General features: G+C 44.9%; 1 protein-coding gene across 1 annotated transcript in view; it reads right to left on the bottom strand.

The window, feature by feature from the left end:
• The window catches only part of LOC117440617 (FERM and PDZ domain-containing protein 1), an 80,238-nt gene that overhangs the window by 38,121 nt on the left and 23,002 nt on the right, over positions 1 to 19,115 (bottom strand). Inside the window, exons 3-4 of the mRNA XM_034076886.2 lie at positions 1,895 to 2,017; positions 1,480 to 1,640 (exon numbers count right to left, since the gene is read on the bottom strand). Coding sequence (XP_033932777.1) covers positions 1,480 to 1,640; positions 1,895 to 2,013 — 280 coding nt within the window. The 5' untranslated portion in view covers positions 2,014 to 2,017. The remainder of the gene's footprint in view (positions 1 to 1,479; positions 1,641 to 1,894; positions 2,018 to 19,115) is intronic.

Here is a 19,115-nt window from a genome sequence, read left to right as displayed (position 1 = left end):
GGCCAGATACGGCTCAGCTGACTCAGATAAGGAGATATGATATATTATATGATCGATGATCAAATCGATGATGTGATATGAATGATAAGTGTGACACGTCGGCGTCTTCTCTGCATACGGCAGTTTAAACTGTATTTCCTTTATCCTGTAATATGACTTGAGAGATTTAAACTCCGCACACTGAGTTGATCTCTTTTCTATAGACGCCGGAGGCGGGCAGCGTCAGGTAAAAAAAGTTATTTAGCCTTCCCAAACCTGAGCCTCACTCGCCGCCTATGGTTACATAGTGATGTCACTATGATTTTGAACCACAATAAGCATAATAGGGCCCCTTTTAAGCTCATCAGCTCACTGAATTAAGAAACAAAGAAATCCTAACAGAGGAGCATATGTATGCACCAACATTCGCCAGTAAAGTCGTATAGACTATCATCTGTTCAAATTCATTCATTTACAACCTGCTCATTATGTGAGAATGTCCATACGACATCCTTGTTTTACACTGAGGACTTGTTCACCTTCATTGATTAAGCTTCCCAGTCACACCTCCAGCTGATATGCATATCCTACCTCCTCTGGTGAGATTTAGATCACACCTCTGAAACCAATTTTATCTCGCTATTACATAACAGAAAAAACATCAGGCTTTTGATTGGGGGCAGTACACAGCCTGGGATCAAGCGCTGCCAGAAAATCTCAATGAGCTTAAAAAAAGGTCTCTATTCTTGTCAAACTTCTCCTTCGAGGAACATAAGAGCCACAGTAAGTTTCCTTTGTTAATACGAGTTTGTGTGCGGTACAGTAAGTCCATACAGTCGCAGCCTCTCCGGGAGTTTCCACTTTGTACAGCTTGTCTTGTACACCAGCCAGAGGCCTGCAGTGATTTGGCACTGCTCCACTACTACATTTGCTGAGGAAACTTGCTCTATGCATAATAAGAGACAACAGGGAGAATGGTAAGAAAAATGCTCTGCATCTGGGAGAATAGAATACATTTCATTCTAATAAGCCTAGCCTTATTTTCTGTCTTTACAAGCAAATCATATCTCAATTCCATTCAGTAGAATGCAGCAATGCTTAATTGCACTTGCTACAGTCACATAGGATTAATAATCTCAAGCATGTCCTGCATGTCTGTTATCATGGCTCTTACCCTCCTATAGATAGGACAGGTCATTTCAGGGCAGCTACTATAATGAACCACCACCTTCAGAGTAAGGAGTAGCAGCTGTCCCTGTTAGGCATGAAACACAAGAAAGTAGAGCAAACACTGTAGACCATGGCAAAGGAAACTGGTGTTAAGAACCATGGGAAAGGGAGACTTCAGACCCTTCAAAACAGTTCCCTTAAAAGAAGCACTCAAGTGAAGGAGGAGCTGTTAAAAACATTTTACTATTATGTCTGCACAAGTCTAAGTTATTCTAGTAATGTTGTTCTTCTTTTCCCCTCGGTTATGTTTACATTTAACAAGTCTCGTACCTGGGGTGACCTCCTGCACCAGGATGGGGGTGGTGTAGGATAGAGTGAGGCCGTGAGAGTTGAGGTCCAGGTCCCGTTGGATCTGAACGATGAAGCGGAAGGGGTAATTCCTCTGATCGGAGCCGCTGCACTCTGACTTCCCATCCACTCCAACACGCTCTCTGGAGAGGAGCAGATGCACATCAATTCAAAAGGGAAAACAAACCTTTTCAGAATCTGATTTGCATTTCTGCCCTGGTAGATTTCTGTGGTGAACAACTTCATATTTGTGTTTATTAGAAAAATAAGGAGAGATAGAATATGTATAACACAATAGCAACATACAGGATTTCCCTCCCTCAATCAGAATGCATATATGTCAGATGAAGTTGAGACTCTAAATGCTGAATCTAAATAAGATAAAAACAGAGTTTACCTGCTCAGAGAGTGAGACCTGCTGCCCAGGTCTCGGGACCTCCTCAGCCATCGTCCCACCACCTGCTCTACCCGGCTGGTTCTACGGGAAGGGGAGCGGCTCCTGTCCTGCACCTCCATTTACCTACCAGGGGGTAAAGGACAAATCATTCATACAAACAGTACTAACATTGCAGTTATATGGGTCTACATCCCCGACCAAGTGTTGGTGTGATGTAATGAAACTTTCATGCGTGAATCAAAACAAATCAAACATGAGGCAGTGAGCTTAGGAGCTGAAACCCAAATATATATATATATATATATATATATATATATATATATTAAAACTACTTTAGATTTTTAAAATCAGAATCCAAATGAATTGCTGGAGTTAAAATAGCTTGGAAAATGCAGTGCTTCATTGACACACACATTTGGCTTGGCAATGGAGTTTCTGTGTGTTTTACTGGGCTGCAGCCAACGATGATGTCACTTCATGCAGCCTAATAGGCTCTTAACCCGAGTTATGAGCCAATTGCCTGTTGCATTCAAGCCTCAATACACAATCAATAATTTCTTATCACTAATAATGATGGTGTCTCCTTTAAATTGGTTGTGTGGGTTGTGAGGTGGTCTTCATAAATGCTTGTTGATCAGCTGTAGTGGTTAGTGAGCTAGATGTACAGTAATGGACCAGAGTGTCTCTTCTGGTGTCTGTGGGGTTTAGACCAAATCATATATGGTCCTGAGTCATGAGTTCATGGGTCTTTGTGGAACATTGCAATATTCTCTGTAATGCAGTATCCCCTTACGCACACACACATGCCTACAGCCATTAGTGATGTTCTTAAGGTACTGGGAAATGGACAGAAATGATTGTGTTTATGGTTGCAAGTAAAGATTATTTTCATTATTTATTTGTTTAATCTGACAATGATAGTATCACCTTGTTGATTGTCTTTAAAATGTTGGTGAAAAACTGAAATCTCTTAATTTCAACAGAACTCATACAGGCAAGAAAACAAACGTAGCATTCTTCAGCAGAAATTGACTGAAATCTTAAACTAATAATCCAAAAAGTTAAATTATTACTTGAAATGATTGATTAATGCATATGTGTTTCATATCAAGTAGCATTTATACTAAATTGGTTGCTAAGTGGATGTGTTCAAATGTAATACAGTCCACACACATTTTAGGATGCACAAGGGCACAATCAAACAAATATATACATTCAAATACAATGCACACATTTTAACTTTTGGCCCCACAAAAATGATTTGTGGTGTCCCTCAAGGCTCTTTTATTGCCCCCCTTCTGTTTTCAATATACATGCAACCAGGTTTTCATTAATCATTAATCATTAATCATGAATTTGTATGTTGTTGAAACTCAGTTATATAAGATGACATTAAAATCCTGGATGTCCCAAAATGGTGTTACATTAATTTATAACAAGTTTAAAGTCATTCTGTTAGGTCCCCCAAATTCCAGTTGTCACAAAATGCTTCTGTTTGACTGGTAAACCTCGCTGTAAAAATGTATTTGCAGTATTCCTTCTCTGCCCAAGTGGCTTAGTTGGAACATGTTGTTTAACGGGTGAGCAGGGTCACTGAGGATATCTCAGCTCTACTCAGACTCAGATCGTAAAACAAGTGACCAACTGAAAATCTGGTCAAACCAAATGATGCTATTCACCATTGTTATCATGGGCTGCAACCTGTCTTGACCGATCTCCCTAATCAGGCCAAAGACCAGAATGCTCTGAAGGACAGTCTTGTAGAACAGCTGGAAGATATAACAATCCAGATTCAAACTGGACACATTTGCTGTTGCAGACTTTTTGATTACGTTCATGTTATTGTATCTACTTCCTCTGTATTGTCATTTGGCCTAATTGCTGAAAAACTAAAATGTTCAAAAGATCCAAACATTAGCATTGGCTATGTCTTTCACTCACTCAGTACACACACACACACACACACACACACACACACACACACACACACACACACACACACACACACACACACACACACACACACACACACACACACACACACACACACACACACACACACACACACACACACACACACACACACACACACACACACACACACACGCACACACACACACACACACACACACACACACACACACACACACACACACACACACACACACACACACACACACACACACACAACTCCGAGTCAGATGACTTGGTCGTTAGCCGTTACTTTATACTCCCTTCACATCATCAAAGGCTCAATCAATCAGACTGTGACTGGGAAATAAATACTCATGGTCTTGTGAGCGTTCACGTAATCCCCTTACTTGGAATGACAGATGGAAAAGCATATAAGTAATTCATGAAAATGTCAATTGATGAATGAATGAACAAATATCTATCAACATAACTGCAAATAAATGCAGAATCTGAAGGAATTGGGCCAAGATTATCTGTAGTCAGCGTAGTATTTACCAATAAGGTTGTGGCGAGCTTTGGTTGAATTAAGGTTATCAATGGGTAATGAACGCAAAATAGTCTTTAGGTATTGGCAGAATGCAATTTGTATTGCTCTACTGTATATTGATTTGGTTTATGTTAAGCTTAAAATGACCTTGTAAACTGGCTACTTGAAACAACTGCGTAGAGATCGTGTCCCAACAGCCTCCCTCAACATAGTCTCCTGACATTATCTCTCAACATCTTCGCTGAACATTAACTCTTGTTTTTTTCTCGTGTCATCTTGCTTATTGGCCTGTAAACAATGACCAGCGTAGGAAGGGGAGTTCTTGGTTTTCTGTAATCCACATATCTACTGGTATCACTAGAAACTGAAACAATGTTGCCCCCAGAGGCAAAATCATCCTTAGACCGAAAGCTCATTGTTTCCAGATTGTGAAAACATTTCTTTACAGCAATAAAGAATGCTCCAAACGGTGACTGCAAGGATCCACAAATATGCATGAATGAGCGAATGGAACGATTGGTTATAGATGGAAGTAGATAAATGTATGAACTCATAGCTGGCTGTAATGAATGAGTGAATGATCTCAGCAGGCCTGTTGGGTCCCACAGTGAGCAGAGGCAGGAAGGAATCTCCCCCAGATGTATGTTGCATTAGCACGATCCATTAGAGGAAACAAGAGGAAGGGAGGGAGAGGAAGAGAGGATATAGTGGGGGGATGGGGTTTTGAAGAAATAATAAAAATGCAAGGTGTCCTGTGCATCATTATGTACACAGTGATGTGCCAGAAGCAGAACACTGAAAAGGTGGTATCACAATAAAAAAGTGTGATAGAAGGTGAGCAAGGAGGGCCTAGTGATGAAAGTGTTGAGTGACCCACCCAGACAGCAATGTCTCCTGGGGGTTCCTGAGTCATAAGCACATTATCCATCCATCTTTCAGTGAATACCCCTCTCCTTCCTCTCTCCCTTATATCTCTTCCATAGCTCGCTTCCTGTTTGCTCATAGTATCCCACTTCTCAGGTTACAGAGACAAAATGCAGGAGTGTACTTAGGTTTGATCGGGTCCAAATATTGCATCTAGCTTTCCTTAAGGGTGAAATCATGAGTGAATACAAATTGAAAGAAAAGTGAAAACCTTGTTGTTCTGAAAGTTCTTAAGGTGGATGACCAGGCATCGATTGTATTTCAACAGTAAAACAAAGCTTTCACACACATCTAATCCCCTCCAATTCCATAAACATGTTGGCTCTGATTGACTGTTCCGATGAAGTACAGGCTCAGTGGTCCAGTGATCCAATCCACTCTGATCAAATGTGTTGAGACGGCACAGTCATTCCCGTTTTGCAACCACAGCGTTCAAGATAAGAGACCAAACAGGAAATGTCGGCAGATTTTTTTTTAAAAGGTGTAACATTAGAGGGTGCTGGGAATATTATACTGCACATCCTTCTCACACCAATCCCCAGACACTGCATATCTCAGCCTTCTTCATGAATAATCTTGATGCCTACATTGCTGACTGTTGAAATAATGGATACTGTATGAAGCATTTTCTACTCCTGTAGTCATTGTTATCTTTGTAGGGTAACATATTGATGTGTCATGAGAAATAAATATATATCATATCATTTACAAATGCAAAACGTGTGGTTGTTAAATTGGGTATTCCTGTGACTTATTACAAACAGGTAGAATGTAACAAGTGAATAACTCAAGAACTCTATTTTACATACTTGTTCTTTACTTGCATATTTTCTTTTCATAAATGTATCACTTTTAGTTGCTAGTTTCTTTCCTAATATATTTATGTGCAATGCATATGATGAGTTTATAAAATATCATGTTTTTGTTATAAAATGATGATTGATCAGTTGATTGACAGAACATTATCAGTTGATTGAATACTTTTTCATATAAAATATTTGAAGGTGCCACTTTATAAATATGATGTTTATAAACTGCTTGCTTTTCATTATTAAATTGATTTAAGATTCCAAAAAATATATTTGATTAGTCAGAATAATAATTAACAGATTCATAAATATTGCAAATCACTCTTAGAAAATTGTTCAAAATGAGCTCCATCTTAACTACAGCAAATGAAAACAAGAAAAGTTGAACAAAGAATATTGGATACAGTAAGTCAAGGGTTAGCTTTTTGCTCACAACAATTCCTGAAACAATGTGTATTAGTGGCTTCTGTTACGAACTCGGATACACAAGAGAAAAAGGACTCAAATGCACGACCCGGGGAGCCAGAGGTAAAGTATTTAGTAATATACTTTATTGCAAAAATAAGATATACAAAAAAAAAGATAAGGCACTTTTAACGAGACGACAAAATATAGGCTTCACTAAAGCGTAACAAAAAATCACTCGCAACGTGAGGAGCAAACTTACATTAAGTTTTATAGGAGCATGAATTCAAAAAGAGCAAACGCTGAAGAGCAGAGTTCTGGCATGAGAACAGGACAAGACGAACTGACAAAGAACAAAGGGAAGCAATATTATAATATGTTTTCTATAAACAAAAGGTAACTGGGCACAGGTGGAAACAATCAGCTGACGCTGATGAGGGCGGGAGGGAGACACACACCAGGATAGGAAGTGGGAGACAAGACAGAAAAATGATTAAACAAAACACGAAACATCACTGGACTTAACATTTTTGACGGGACACAACAGCTTCCTTTTATAGTTAAGCCCAAAAGAGAAATGTCCGCATTTGGTTTGACAAGTTTTTAAAAACCAGAAACCGATCTCTCCTATCTTATTCACCATCTTGCAGGAAGTCAGGATGTAGGATGGCCCTCACCATGTAGTGTTATTCAATAATACACGTGAGTTCAACTGTCACAATTACGTGTCTCTTTATTGGTAGCCCACATGCTAGCACACTCCTAGCTCATATGCCCGTTACCATAACATGTCGTCTCCCTATGACGTCACTGAACCGTGCCCGTAGGGCTTCACTACTATTGGCTAACACATGCACCCAGCACAATAACACCACACACCCCAGGTCAAAGGAGTGTGGTGCCAGGTACCTCCACCAGCTAGTGACATGGATGTCGTGCTGGCTGAGCAAGTGTTAGGGTTAGCCACAATCTGGCAACCCCAATGTGGGGACAGGTGTAGGACAGAACTGCAGGTCTACTGAATAAGCTCTAAAAATCAAGCTTTGTCCTTCTGTTGGTCAGATATGGTCACCTTGTTTGTTTGGTGAAGAAATTGCCTTATTTCACACTGATACCTTTTTTATAGGGGTGTAACGGTATACGTACCAGTGCCGAAATTATTCGGTACGGGCCCTTCGGTTCGGTACACGTGTAAAAATGTCTACGTGACACAAAGACATTGGATTAACCTTGAGCGGCGTTTTTATTCCGTTGAACACAACTTTTGATCACAAATCAAAAAAGGTAAGACGTCATTATTGTAATATTTTTGAAACCGGATGTTGTTTACTTTCTCTTTTCTGGCTGATAGCTCCAGGAATTCGAGGTCGTACAGTGATGACATTACATGTGTGGAATCTGTGGAGTCTCAGCTTTAAATCGTATATCTTGTTTGTGCAGTTAAGATAGTAATAAGGGCATTTCTACCGTGAGTTCTGTGTAAAAAAGCGTTAGCATCAGTTAGCATTTTTTCGCTCAATGCTAATTCAAAGGCTTAGTATTACTCTTTTGTTTTTTTTAGCTAACAATTGTTCTTATTGTCAGTTAGCGGAGTTTCTTACCTTTAAAAGGGTATGAAACATTAATAGTTCAGTCAGACAACTCACGTGTTCCTTTAACATGTTTATTAGAAGCAGCATATAGTTGAGTTTGGCGACTAGGCTCGGGCATCATCACTCCATAGATATACATAGCACGATGAGTGATGATTAAATAACTAACCCCCGAGCCTACAGGTGGAAGCTGGGGTGGTGGTGGGGCAGGCAAGCAGCAGCGACGTAGCTGCAGCAATAGCAGCAGCAAGCAATGCATGGAGAGAGATCTGGCAGGTTAAATAGAGCGGCATATTAAGGAGACTCTGTTTGGTTGGTTGTAGAGCGGCAAGGGGGCGTTATGTATGAATGCAGCATAAGTGCTCGAGTTGACTGCCTGAACTAGCTCGCAGGCTTCGCCCCATTTCAGTCAGACAACTCACGTGTTCCTTTAACATGTTTATTAGAAGCAGCATATAGTTGAGTTTGGCGACTAGGCTCGGGCATCATCACTCCATAGATATACATAGCACGATGAGTGATGATTAAATAACTAACCCCCAAAACTGCGTGGAGATTAGATACTATCCCCCAAAACTGCGTAGCCCGAGCCTGACGCTGGTGATGTGAGACTGATAAGTAGAGGGCCTGGCGAGCTGCCATGTGGCCATTCCCCCTAAGCACAGCGGCTTTAAGGGGAATATACTACTAAGTGAGACTGTGTGTAGACTACAGACTATGTGTAGGCCTGAGGAATAGCCCAGAGCCGATTCTTCCATGAGCACAGCGGCTTTGAGAGGAATATACTACCTATATATGCTACCTAATGAAACTGCTATGTGAAGGCCCGGGAACAGCCCGAAAAGCCATCCCCATTAAGCACCGCGGCTTTAAGGGGAATATACTAGTGACTGCTATGTGAAGGCCCGGGAACAGCCCGAAAAGCCATCCCCCTTAAGCACCGCGGCTTTGAGGGGAATATACTACCTAGCGAGACTGCTATGTGTAGGCCTGGAAGTGACCAGTGCCGACCCCCCCCCAGCACCGCGGCTTTGAGGGGAATATACTACCCATCAAGACTGCCGTGTCTAGGTCTTTGAGGCAGCGACAATGAGCTTTCCCCCCCAAGCATGCAGCTATGAGGGGAATATACTATAATGAAATAACTATAATCTAACCCAGCAACCACCTGATATGCAATAACAGGATTCTACAGATATACATCTTTGAACGTTACTCATCATCGAGTAGTGCAAGAGCTCATGATTGTTTGTGCTGCAAGGATCTCATTCATGTGAGGCATGATATAGCGCTGGTGGGCAGAAGATGCCCGACGGCCCAGGATACTCAGGGTTGAGGTAGGTGGATATAGAGCTGCGGTTGTGGCTGTGCAGATTCTTAAACAGTGGGAATAGCGATCTGGGGGCAGGTCGCAGCTTAGGCAGAGATCACGCAGCTTGGAGGAGAACCCTCGTCGTTGGGTTTGCAGCCATCGAATACACATGGGTGCCGACGCATGTGTCAGAGGGCAATGATGCGAGAACTTCAGCATGGAAGATAAAGGACAAAGAAAACAGTGTTAGTTTTAGCAATGATTATTCGGGGTTCCTTGACTCCCCAATCAGAAATGTCAGACATTGAATGTTTCAAAAAGTGTGTATATTTGATCTCCAGAGTTAATTCAGTAAGAGAGAGATTATGCTGAGGATTTAAAGGTGAGAGGTCTGTGTATATTCACCACCTGAGAAACCAATAGAAGCTGTAACAACTGCATCTGACGTTTATCAATGTATAGTGAAACCCCTTTGCCTGAACTTATACATTAACCTTTGCACGGGTGCAAAGTTAATAGGCAGTCTTTATTATTGCGTGGCCTTCTAAAGGCCCTTGAGGAGCAAATTAATGAACTCTAGCGTGGCTTAATACTTAGCACTTGAAGATTGCAGGATTCGAATGAAAATACAATTAATGCATGAACAACTATTATATCTATTGTATAAGTACACAGAGGAGGTTGGGACAGAAGAAGATAAAGTACCAAGCTGAATTGTATGCTCTGAATCATGCTCTTGGTTGGAGGCAGAATATGGGAAATCCTTGAGGGCTTGACGTGTAGATCCAGAGTCGTTTGGTTGAACGAGGGCATGGCAAGCTGGTGGGGCAAACCACTCATTGTGAAATCCCCCGAACCAGCAGAAGGCGCAGCATCTGTAAGTAACTAGAGAGGATCTGAGGACACCGCAAGGTCATTATAAAAGAATGAACATAACCTTCTACTCATCGCAGAGGGGCTAAGACCAAAGATCTGAGCAATAGCCATCTCTAAGATTGCATTCATGCTGAATAGTCCGCGTCTTTACACCAGACGCAAGTGTATTACATCATTTCATTTGCAGAAGGTTGGGTTTGCGTTCACCCAGGCAACCTCAAACAGACTATGAACTGTAAACTAAAGTCATTGTACGGAGATGCTTTTTCAACAATTGGCAGGACATTAAGCGGATAAAATGCAGATCCCAGCCATTCCCACAGTAGCCTGCATCATGGAGCATTGGCAGGTTATTTTCATACTGCTGTTAATCTGGAGAGCACATCAACAGACTCTGCGGCCGGCGCATAGGATTATAAATCAGACAACGTGCATTAAAAACATTATAACACATAATGAGACGTTGCAGTGAGGAGGTTTCACCGATGACAGGTGGCTCTGATGAGATTGTACCACTGCCTTTTCTCTGTACACAGGGGACCAGTGAGGTAAGCAGTCACCAGAAGGAATGCATGACCCTATAGGTTACTGGATGTTCCACACAGCATAGATGGCAAAACAAGCGATGACGCGCAAATAGTTGTTTCCCATTTTTTGATGCGGACTGCGTCACACCAGCAATGAACCTCTCCAGAGTTTACTAGCGAGCGACCCGAGACCACCTCTTTTAGGCGGAGCAGAGGTATCGGACTGCTTCCACACCAATCCAACGAACCGCATCAAGGGGTTAACGCTACAGGGACCGATTCAATAGTACTAACCAAGCAGGTGTGAACGTGACTTAAGACTATGGTGCCTTAAGGTCATCACGTCATTGGAGGCAGTCGCAATTTCTACAGGCTCGCACTACCTGTTAGCATCTGTTAGCATCTAGCTCTCCTGCTTACAAACTTTTAGCCATCCCTGCTTATACGAGTAGTAGTTTTAGTTGTCTGCGATCTGCCGAGGTCGGCTGTACTGAGGTGTTTTCCCTTCGGAGACGTCGCGAAGAGAAGGAGCGGCTCCACCTGTTGCTGCCTGCGATCTGCGATCTACGGAGGCCTGCTCCCACCTGTAGAATACGGCTGTACTGGAGAGGTTTTTACCCCGGAGTCGTCGTGGAGAGACGGAGTGGATCCACGCTTCGGGCTTGGCCTGCTTCCACCGGGCGTGTGCTGCTGTACACAGGAGGATTTTACCACCGCAGAGGCCTGCTTTCACCTGTCCTGGTTCTGCTGTTGCAGAGGCCTGCTTTCACCTGTCCTGGTTCTGCTGTTGCAGAGGCCTGCTTTCACCTGTCCTGGTTCTGCTGTTGCAGAGGCCTGCTTTCCACCTGTCCTGGTTCTGCTGTCGCAGAGCCTGCTTTCACCCCGGGGATACCACGGAGGGACCGGAGCGCTTCCACGCTGCTGTTTTCGCCTGTCCTTTGCTGCTGTGCTGATTTTGCTCCAGGAACATCGCGGATACTGTGTGCTGGTCTGGGAGAATGGCCCATATCGGGATTCTGCTGTGCCTGTTAACTGTTTTGGACTATAAGAAGATCTGTAGTCATTCTGAGAAGACTACTGGACTCAGGTCTGTTCTGCCACCTGCAGTGGGCATCCCCCGCAAAGGTTCGGATGTGTTGCTCAAACAATTACCGGTTGCCTTGTCACAGACAATCTGCTCGACAAAATATGTTTGTCTTTTTTGTTTTCCTGCGATGATGGTTCTTCAGGACTGCTTCTTAAGCTCAAATCACACTCTCGCAGACTTTTCCGGTGTTTCTAAATGAGATGACAATGTATATGTGTCGTAGAGAATCCAGCATAATGCTTCTGGTGTCAAAGAAACGTGGGCTACTATGGCAACCAAATGCACATTTGATTGTAAAACCTTAAAATATATATGCCACAGAAGGCATATGGGATGTCTGCTTTCCCTGCCATGTCATCTACAGAGCAAAGAAACGGGAACAATGTTAGTAGTTAATACTCTTAACATCTTAACAGAATAATTGTGAGGAACTAACGGCTCAATAAAGAAACGTTGCTAGAATAATTCCTCCTAGCACTAGGCTAGGGGCCTGTCGTGTTTTTAAACGTTTAAATAGCAGCACGTGTAATACTCCTGGCTCCTTCAGTGCAAACTTCAGTCTTGAGTGCAGGTTTCAACAGACATGGGTCCCTGGGACTCGGAGCCAGCATAACCTGCTAAGAAACCTTGATTTAAGCCTGTGATAAGGTAATTTGATGAACATCTGTGATTAGGAAGAGCTTGGAAACGATTTGCAGCATGAAGCCTCCTGAGGCACACCCAGCGAGGGGCAGATATTGCAGGTAGCGCTTAATTCCTGAGGAAAAACTCTTCTTTGGTAGGTGATTCAATGTACATGGCCGCTTGGCAGAGAATGATTCATGGTATTAATAGAAAAGACACTGTAGGAGATTGAAGTCTAAAATGATGGTCAAAAATGTATCGAGCTTCCCTTCATATTCACGTGATGGAAATTATTAATTTATTTCCGTTTTTAATTTCATTGATTTATAGTAGTATAAATACTTATACACATACAACTTCTGTATAATTGCCTCAAATATGACTTACTGCAGGCCAAATATTTCCATAATAAAACATTGCTTATGCAGTATAGTATTATGACTACTGCAACTCCCTCCTGGCTGGTCTACCTGCATGTGCCATCCGACCTCTGCAGCTCATCCAGAATGCAGCGGCTCGTCTGGTCTTCAACCTTCCAAAATTTTCCCACACCACGCCGCTCCTCCGCTCCCTCCACTGGCTTCCGGTAACTGCTAGAATCCACTTCAAGACACTGGTACTTGCATACCATGCTGCGAATGGATCTGGCCCTTCCTACATCCAGGACATGGTTAAACCGTACACCCCAGCGCGTGCTCTACGCTCTGCATCAGCCAAACGGCTCGCTGCACCCTCGCTGCGAGGGGGACCCAAGTTCCCATCAGCAGAAACACGTGGGTTTGCTATCCTGGCTCCAAAATGGTGGAATGAGCTCCCCATTGAAATCAGGACCGCAGAAAGCTTACACACCTTCCGGCGCAGACTGAAAACTCATCTCTTTCGACTCCACTTCGAGCGATCGAATGACTAACAAAGAACTGCTAACAGAGCACTTATATACTAATAAAGGACTGGCTTATCTAAAGCCAGTTGAGTAGCACTTGAAACGATTGGCTCTTTGAAACCTGATGTTCTTATATGATTCTGTTTTCTTCAAGGTTGTGTCTTCCTGGTCGAATGTACTTATTGTAAGTCGCTTTGGATAAAAGCGTCAGCTAAATGCAATGTAATGTAATGTAATATACCTGTCAGGAAGCAAGGACTCGTGGCTGGATCTGGGACTCCAATTCCCAGACTCCTCGGGAGTGTGACGTCAGCGGCACAACGTGGTTGAACGCGGAAGTAGAAACATTTGTTTACATTGCAGGTAGAGGAAATCGAGTTTGTTCACGGGAATATATCGTGCAATTAAAGGCTTTAAGCGCTAATTTTACTTCGAGAAGGTAGGACAGGATGGCAGGTACTTTGGGAATGCAGGAGTCAGCTTGCTCCTGCCTTTTTTGGTGTTTAAATACCCACCGACCGAGAGACAGTGCGACTCTTAGCTGACACACAAGAGAAGGGTTGTTACCAGAGCTGGCGTAGAACTCGGGACTTCCTCTGGCCCAAAGGATATTCAAAGTTACTCCAGATGAGGACGGAAGGGACACCTGAATGTGTGTCGTGCGGGAGCTGTGGCTCGTTCCAGCGGCGTCTGAACCATGCTCTGAGCTAGCCTGTGTTTCGGGAATGAGGCATTTCGTACGGCTTCTTGCGTATGATGATTCGGTTCCGGAGTCGGAGATTGCAATAGACATTTGCAAGGACAGCACCGGCAGGCAAGCAGCAGCAACATGAAACACAGCAGCACGAACATGAACGCAGCAATAGCAAATGAACGCAGGCAAGCAGCAGCGACGTAGCTGCAGCAATAGCAGCAGCAAGCAATGCATGGAGAGAGATCTGGCAGGTTAAATAGAGCGGCATATTAAGGAGACTCTGTTTGGTTGGTTGTAGAGCGGCAAGGGGGCGTTATGTATGAATGCAGCATAAGTGCTCGAGTTGACTGCCTGAACTAGCTCGCAGGCTTCGCCCCATTTTCATAAATGTTAAGAAGCCCTGAGACATAGTCTCGTAAAAAAACGGTGGGAGGGGTCCACTGGGGGGACCTTTGGGCTTAAGAGGTTAAAGAGTTGTTTCTTCTTTCCTCACAAATGTTTTGCAGCCATCGACATGTGATCCATTGTTTGTTTGTGCCCCCCCCACCCTCTCTCTCTTTGTGATAATTAGATTACTGTTCAAGTGTTGGTGGAATCAGATTTCTCACCTCTTTCTCTGTACCTCTAACACAAATGCAAAAATGGAGCCTAAAGAAAAACGAATTCCTCAGAGAACGACACATCATATTTAATATGATTTAATACCATGTTTCCATATTTATTTTACATCTCTTCATCATTCATTTTATAATGAAAGTCCAATATTTGTATATATTCTATTCAATCTATTTCATATGTGGAAGACCTAAACGACCTCTACAGACCCAGCATGTTCATATTTCATGGTGCCATGTTCATGGGCGTGTTATTGACTCTACACCCACAGGACAGCTCCACACTCCACAGTGCTCAAGATCATCCACGATGAAGCTCAATTTGCCAGATTTGACATACTCCAATTGAATTTTGAATCACAACGATTCAAAAAGTAGCATTTGCAGTTATAGACAATCAAGAGTGGAAATAGAATTGTGGTTGCTTGGTTTAAAGGCTATATTGACATGAATTGATTACTTTGTTTATGCCTGTAAAACAGGTGTATAAATGGTTCCGTCAGGATTAAGTTATGTGCCAAAAAGAAAAAGGGGTTGTTTGGCATTATAAATGAACGCAAAACGGGGTATGTGGGGTGTGGGCTTGTCTAGTTTTTTTGTTTAGACTAATTAAAAATGAGTTGTTGAATACTTTTTCACCGATTAACGTTTAGTCGACTAATTGGGGGCAGCCCTAGAAATATTATGCAGGCAAAACCTTTACTTCACCGCTTTTAAGGTCATACACACTGAGAGAAAACATCTGAGACCAGACTTAGAAAATAGAACACCAGCCACCTTCTTAATGTAGCTCACACATTCATTTAAATGTAGCTACACTGATAGTGATTTATCAGTTTTGCTAAACCCATAATCCATTATACAGTATACAGTACTTCCCGTGAAATGTGTATACCAGCTACATTTATTTGGTTTTCTATAAATATTTCTTTTCTCACACTAAATGTTATTGTAGCTGCTTTGGAAGAATTTCAACATGAAGTCATATCTAGCGTATCCACAGAAAGTGGTGAGCAGAAGTGTAAAGCTATTATCAAACTAACTAGTTAACTATATAACTAACTATGACTGGCAGACATGCTTGGATCCTCAGCTTCTACAATGAGTTTCTAATCAGCTGACCAATTGTCCATTAAGCTGTTTGCCTGTACTTTTTTAACTTTCTGCACTTTTCATTTTATTTAACATTATAACAGCAGGAAGTCCTAATGTCATCTTACATCAATAAGGTGTTTTAGGATAGATTTTTCCTCGAATGGAAAAGCCCGGTAAGCACTGCTGCAGAGAAAAACACACTCTCAGTACACAGAGTAATGGGCCTGCAGCAGCACTTACTGTATATATTCCCCCACTGCCCACACTTAAGCTCCCTGTTGGACTTTCATTCATTTACTTAGTCAACTGTAAGCCCCCTTTATCCATATTCTTCTGTCACGATCTGTCTGTATTGTATTTTGTCTTGTCTTTTTCTGTCTTTTGTTTCATGTTTTATTTTGAAAGGTCTTCACCTCCTGTCTTGCCTGTTTCTGTCTGCATTGTGTCTTGTTTAAATCTGTCTGTGGTTCCCTGTCTTTAGTTTCCCTGGTGTGTCTAATTTACCCGATTGTGTTCACCTGGTGTCCCTGTGTTTTCTCCTCCCTCCTCACCTGTGTCTTGTTTGTGTGATTCGTCTTGTGTGTATTTAAGTTCTGGTTTTTCTGTCTCTCTTTGTCGGTTCGTCTTGTGTTGTGAGTAAGTCTCCGGTGAGTGTTCTGTTATAGCCTTGAAATAAAGGAATTTTCACTTTAATCTGCATTTGGGTCCTGCCTGCTTCACACACCGTAACATTAGGAACCGACCACAAATGGACCCAGCAGATGATCCATGGGAGGTTGAATTACAGCATTTAACCTTCTATCTGGCTTGCTGCTTCGATTGGTGAAAGGGAGCGTCCAGTGTTCGACAGAAGAGGGCCGCTCTGGTAGAGGCGCTCCGGTTGGCAGCAGAGAAACCATGTTTTGTTGAGTTCTTACCTGACTGGATTTTGGACTTCCTTCAAGCATGTGATTCCCGGCCTGCTAGCCCTAGGCATGCTAGCTCCATGTCTCCCAATTCCCAACCTGGCATCATACGCCTTGGTGGGTTCTGCCTGAAGTCAACCTGTGTTTCTGCCCCAGTTCCTGCTCCTGTCCAGGAGTCGTATTCCGGAACTCGTCTGGCTTATGGAGGTCCACGGAGTATTCAGGCGGCTGCTAAGAGGAGTCGTCGCAAGGCCAGTCTTGCCTTGCGACGAGCAAGGCAGCCATGGTTCCGGCTACAGAACCGGCCCACACAGCCTTGTTTCCGACCCCAGTTCTGGCCCCAGCAGCCATGGTTCCAGCCCCAGTACAGGCCCCAGCAGCCATGGCTCCATGCTCCAGTACCGGCCCACGCAGCTTTGCTTCCATACTCCATTACCTGGCTTACAGAGCCAGGGTCCAGGCTTCCGCTCTGCGCCCAACAGCCATAGTTCCGGCTCCAGTGCCGGCCCCAGCAGCCATGGTTCCGGCTCCGGTACAGGCCCCAGCAGCCATGGTTCTGGCCCCATCAGCCATGGTTCCGGCCCAAGTTCTGGCCCCAGCAGTCATGGTTCCGGCTCCAGTACAGGCCCCAGCAGCCATGGTTCCAGCCCCAGCAGCCATGGTTCCAGCCTCAGTCCTGGCCCCAGCAGCCATGGTTTCGACTCCAGCCCCTCGTCTCCGGCCGACGCCAGCTCCCCGTGTCCTGTCAGCATACCGGCCGACTCCAGCACCTCGTGTTCTGTTGGCGAACCAACTCTCTCAAGTCACCCCTCCAGTTCCCTCTCGAGTCCCCTCTCGAGTCATCTCTCAAGTCTCCTCTTGAGTTCCCTCTCGAGCTACCTCTCGAGTCACCTCTCAAGTCTCCTTCCAAGTCACCTCTCGAGTCATCTCTCAAGTTTCCTCTCCAGTTCCCTCTCGAGTCTCTTCTCAGGTTCCTTCTCGGGTCCCCTCTCAAGTCTCCTCTCGAGTCTCTTCTCAGGTTCCTTCTCGGGTCTCCTCTCGAGTCTCATCTCAAGTTCCCTCTCGAGTCTCCTCTCAAATCACCTCTCGAGTTACCTCTCAAGTTTCCTCTCGAGTTCCCTCTCAAGCCCTCTCTCTCGAGTTCCCACTCAAGTCCCTACTCAAGTACCGTTGGAGGTTCCGCTGGGGGTCCTGCCAACCCTTTGTCCTGTCCCGTTGGATGTCCCGCCATCTACTCTCCTGCCGGGGGTCCTGTCGGCTCCTTGTCCTATCTCGTTGGAGGCCCCGCAGACTACTCTCCTGCCGGGGGTCCTGCCAACCCTATGTCCTGTCCACATTGGAGGTCCCGCCGTCTACTCTCCTGCCGGGGGTCCTGCCAACCCTGTGTCCTGTCTCGTTGGAGGTCCTGCCGTCTACTCTCCTGCCGGGGGTCCTTCCAATCCTATGTCCTGTGTCGTTGGAGGCCCCGCTGACTACTCTCCTGCCGGGGGTCCTGCCAGCTCCTTGTCCTGTCCCGTTGGGGGTCCCGCCGACTACTCTCCTGCCGGGGGTCCTGCCAACCCTTTGTTGTGTCTCGTTGGAGGTCCCGCCGTTTACTCTCCTGCCGGGGGTCCTGCCAATCCTATGTCCTGTGCCGTTGGAGGCCCTGCCAAAAACTCTCCTGCCGGGGGTCCTGCCAATCCTAGGTCCTGTGCCGTTGGAGGCCCCGCCGACTACTCTCCTGCCGGGGGTTCTGCCAACCTTGTGTCCTGTCCCGTTGGAGGCCCCGCCGACTACTCTCCTGCAGGGTTTCCTGCCAACCCTTTGTCCTGTCTCGTTGGAGGTCCCACCGTCTACTCTCCTGCAAATCCTATGTCCTGTGCCGTTCGAGGCCCCGCCGACTACTCTCCTGCCGGGGGTCCTGCCAACCCTTTGTCCTGTCTCGTTGGAGGTCCCGCCGTCTACTCTCCTGCCAATCCTATGTCCTGTGCCGTTGGAGGCCCCCGCCAACTACTCTCCTGCCAACCCTGTGTCCTGTGCCGTTGGAGGCCCCGCCGACTACTCTTCTACCGGGGGTCCTGCCAACCCCATGTCCTGTTTCCTTGGAGGCCTCAACATCACCTGTCTCGCCGGGGGTCCTGCCAACTCCTTGTCCTCTTCCGTGGGGAATCTTGCCGACACCTGTCCCACCGGCTCTGGTTACTGTCCGGTCAACACCGGCTCCTGCCCGGTCCCCTGAGAGCTGTGGTCTTCGCCCCTCCTCGAACTCTGCCTTGCCCCTGGGCCGTCCGCCCGAGAACCCCTTTTTGAACTCTGCCTTGCCCCCGGGCCGTCCGCCCGAGAACCCCTTTTTGAACTCCGCCTTGCCCCCGGGCCATCCGCCCGAATACACCTTAGACTCTGCCTAGCCCCCGGGCCGTCCTCCCGAGTCCCC

The sequence above is a fragment of the Pseudochaenichthys georgianus genome, chromosome 1 (genome assembly GCF_902827115.2).
Source record: "Pseudochaenichthys georgianus chromosome 1, fPseGeo1.2, whole genome shotgun sequence".
In the NCBI taxonomy this organism is placed as follows: domain Eukaryota; kingdom Metazoa; phylum Chordata; class Actinopteri; order Perciformes; family Channichthyidae; genus Pseudochaenichthys; species Pseudochaenichthys georgianus.
This window is presented reverse-complemented; position numbering and strand designations above follow the sequence as displayed.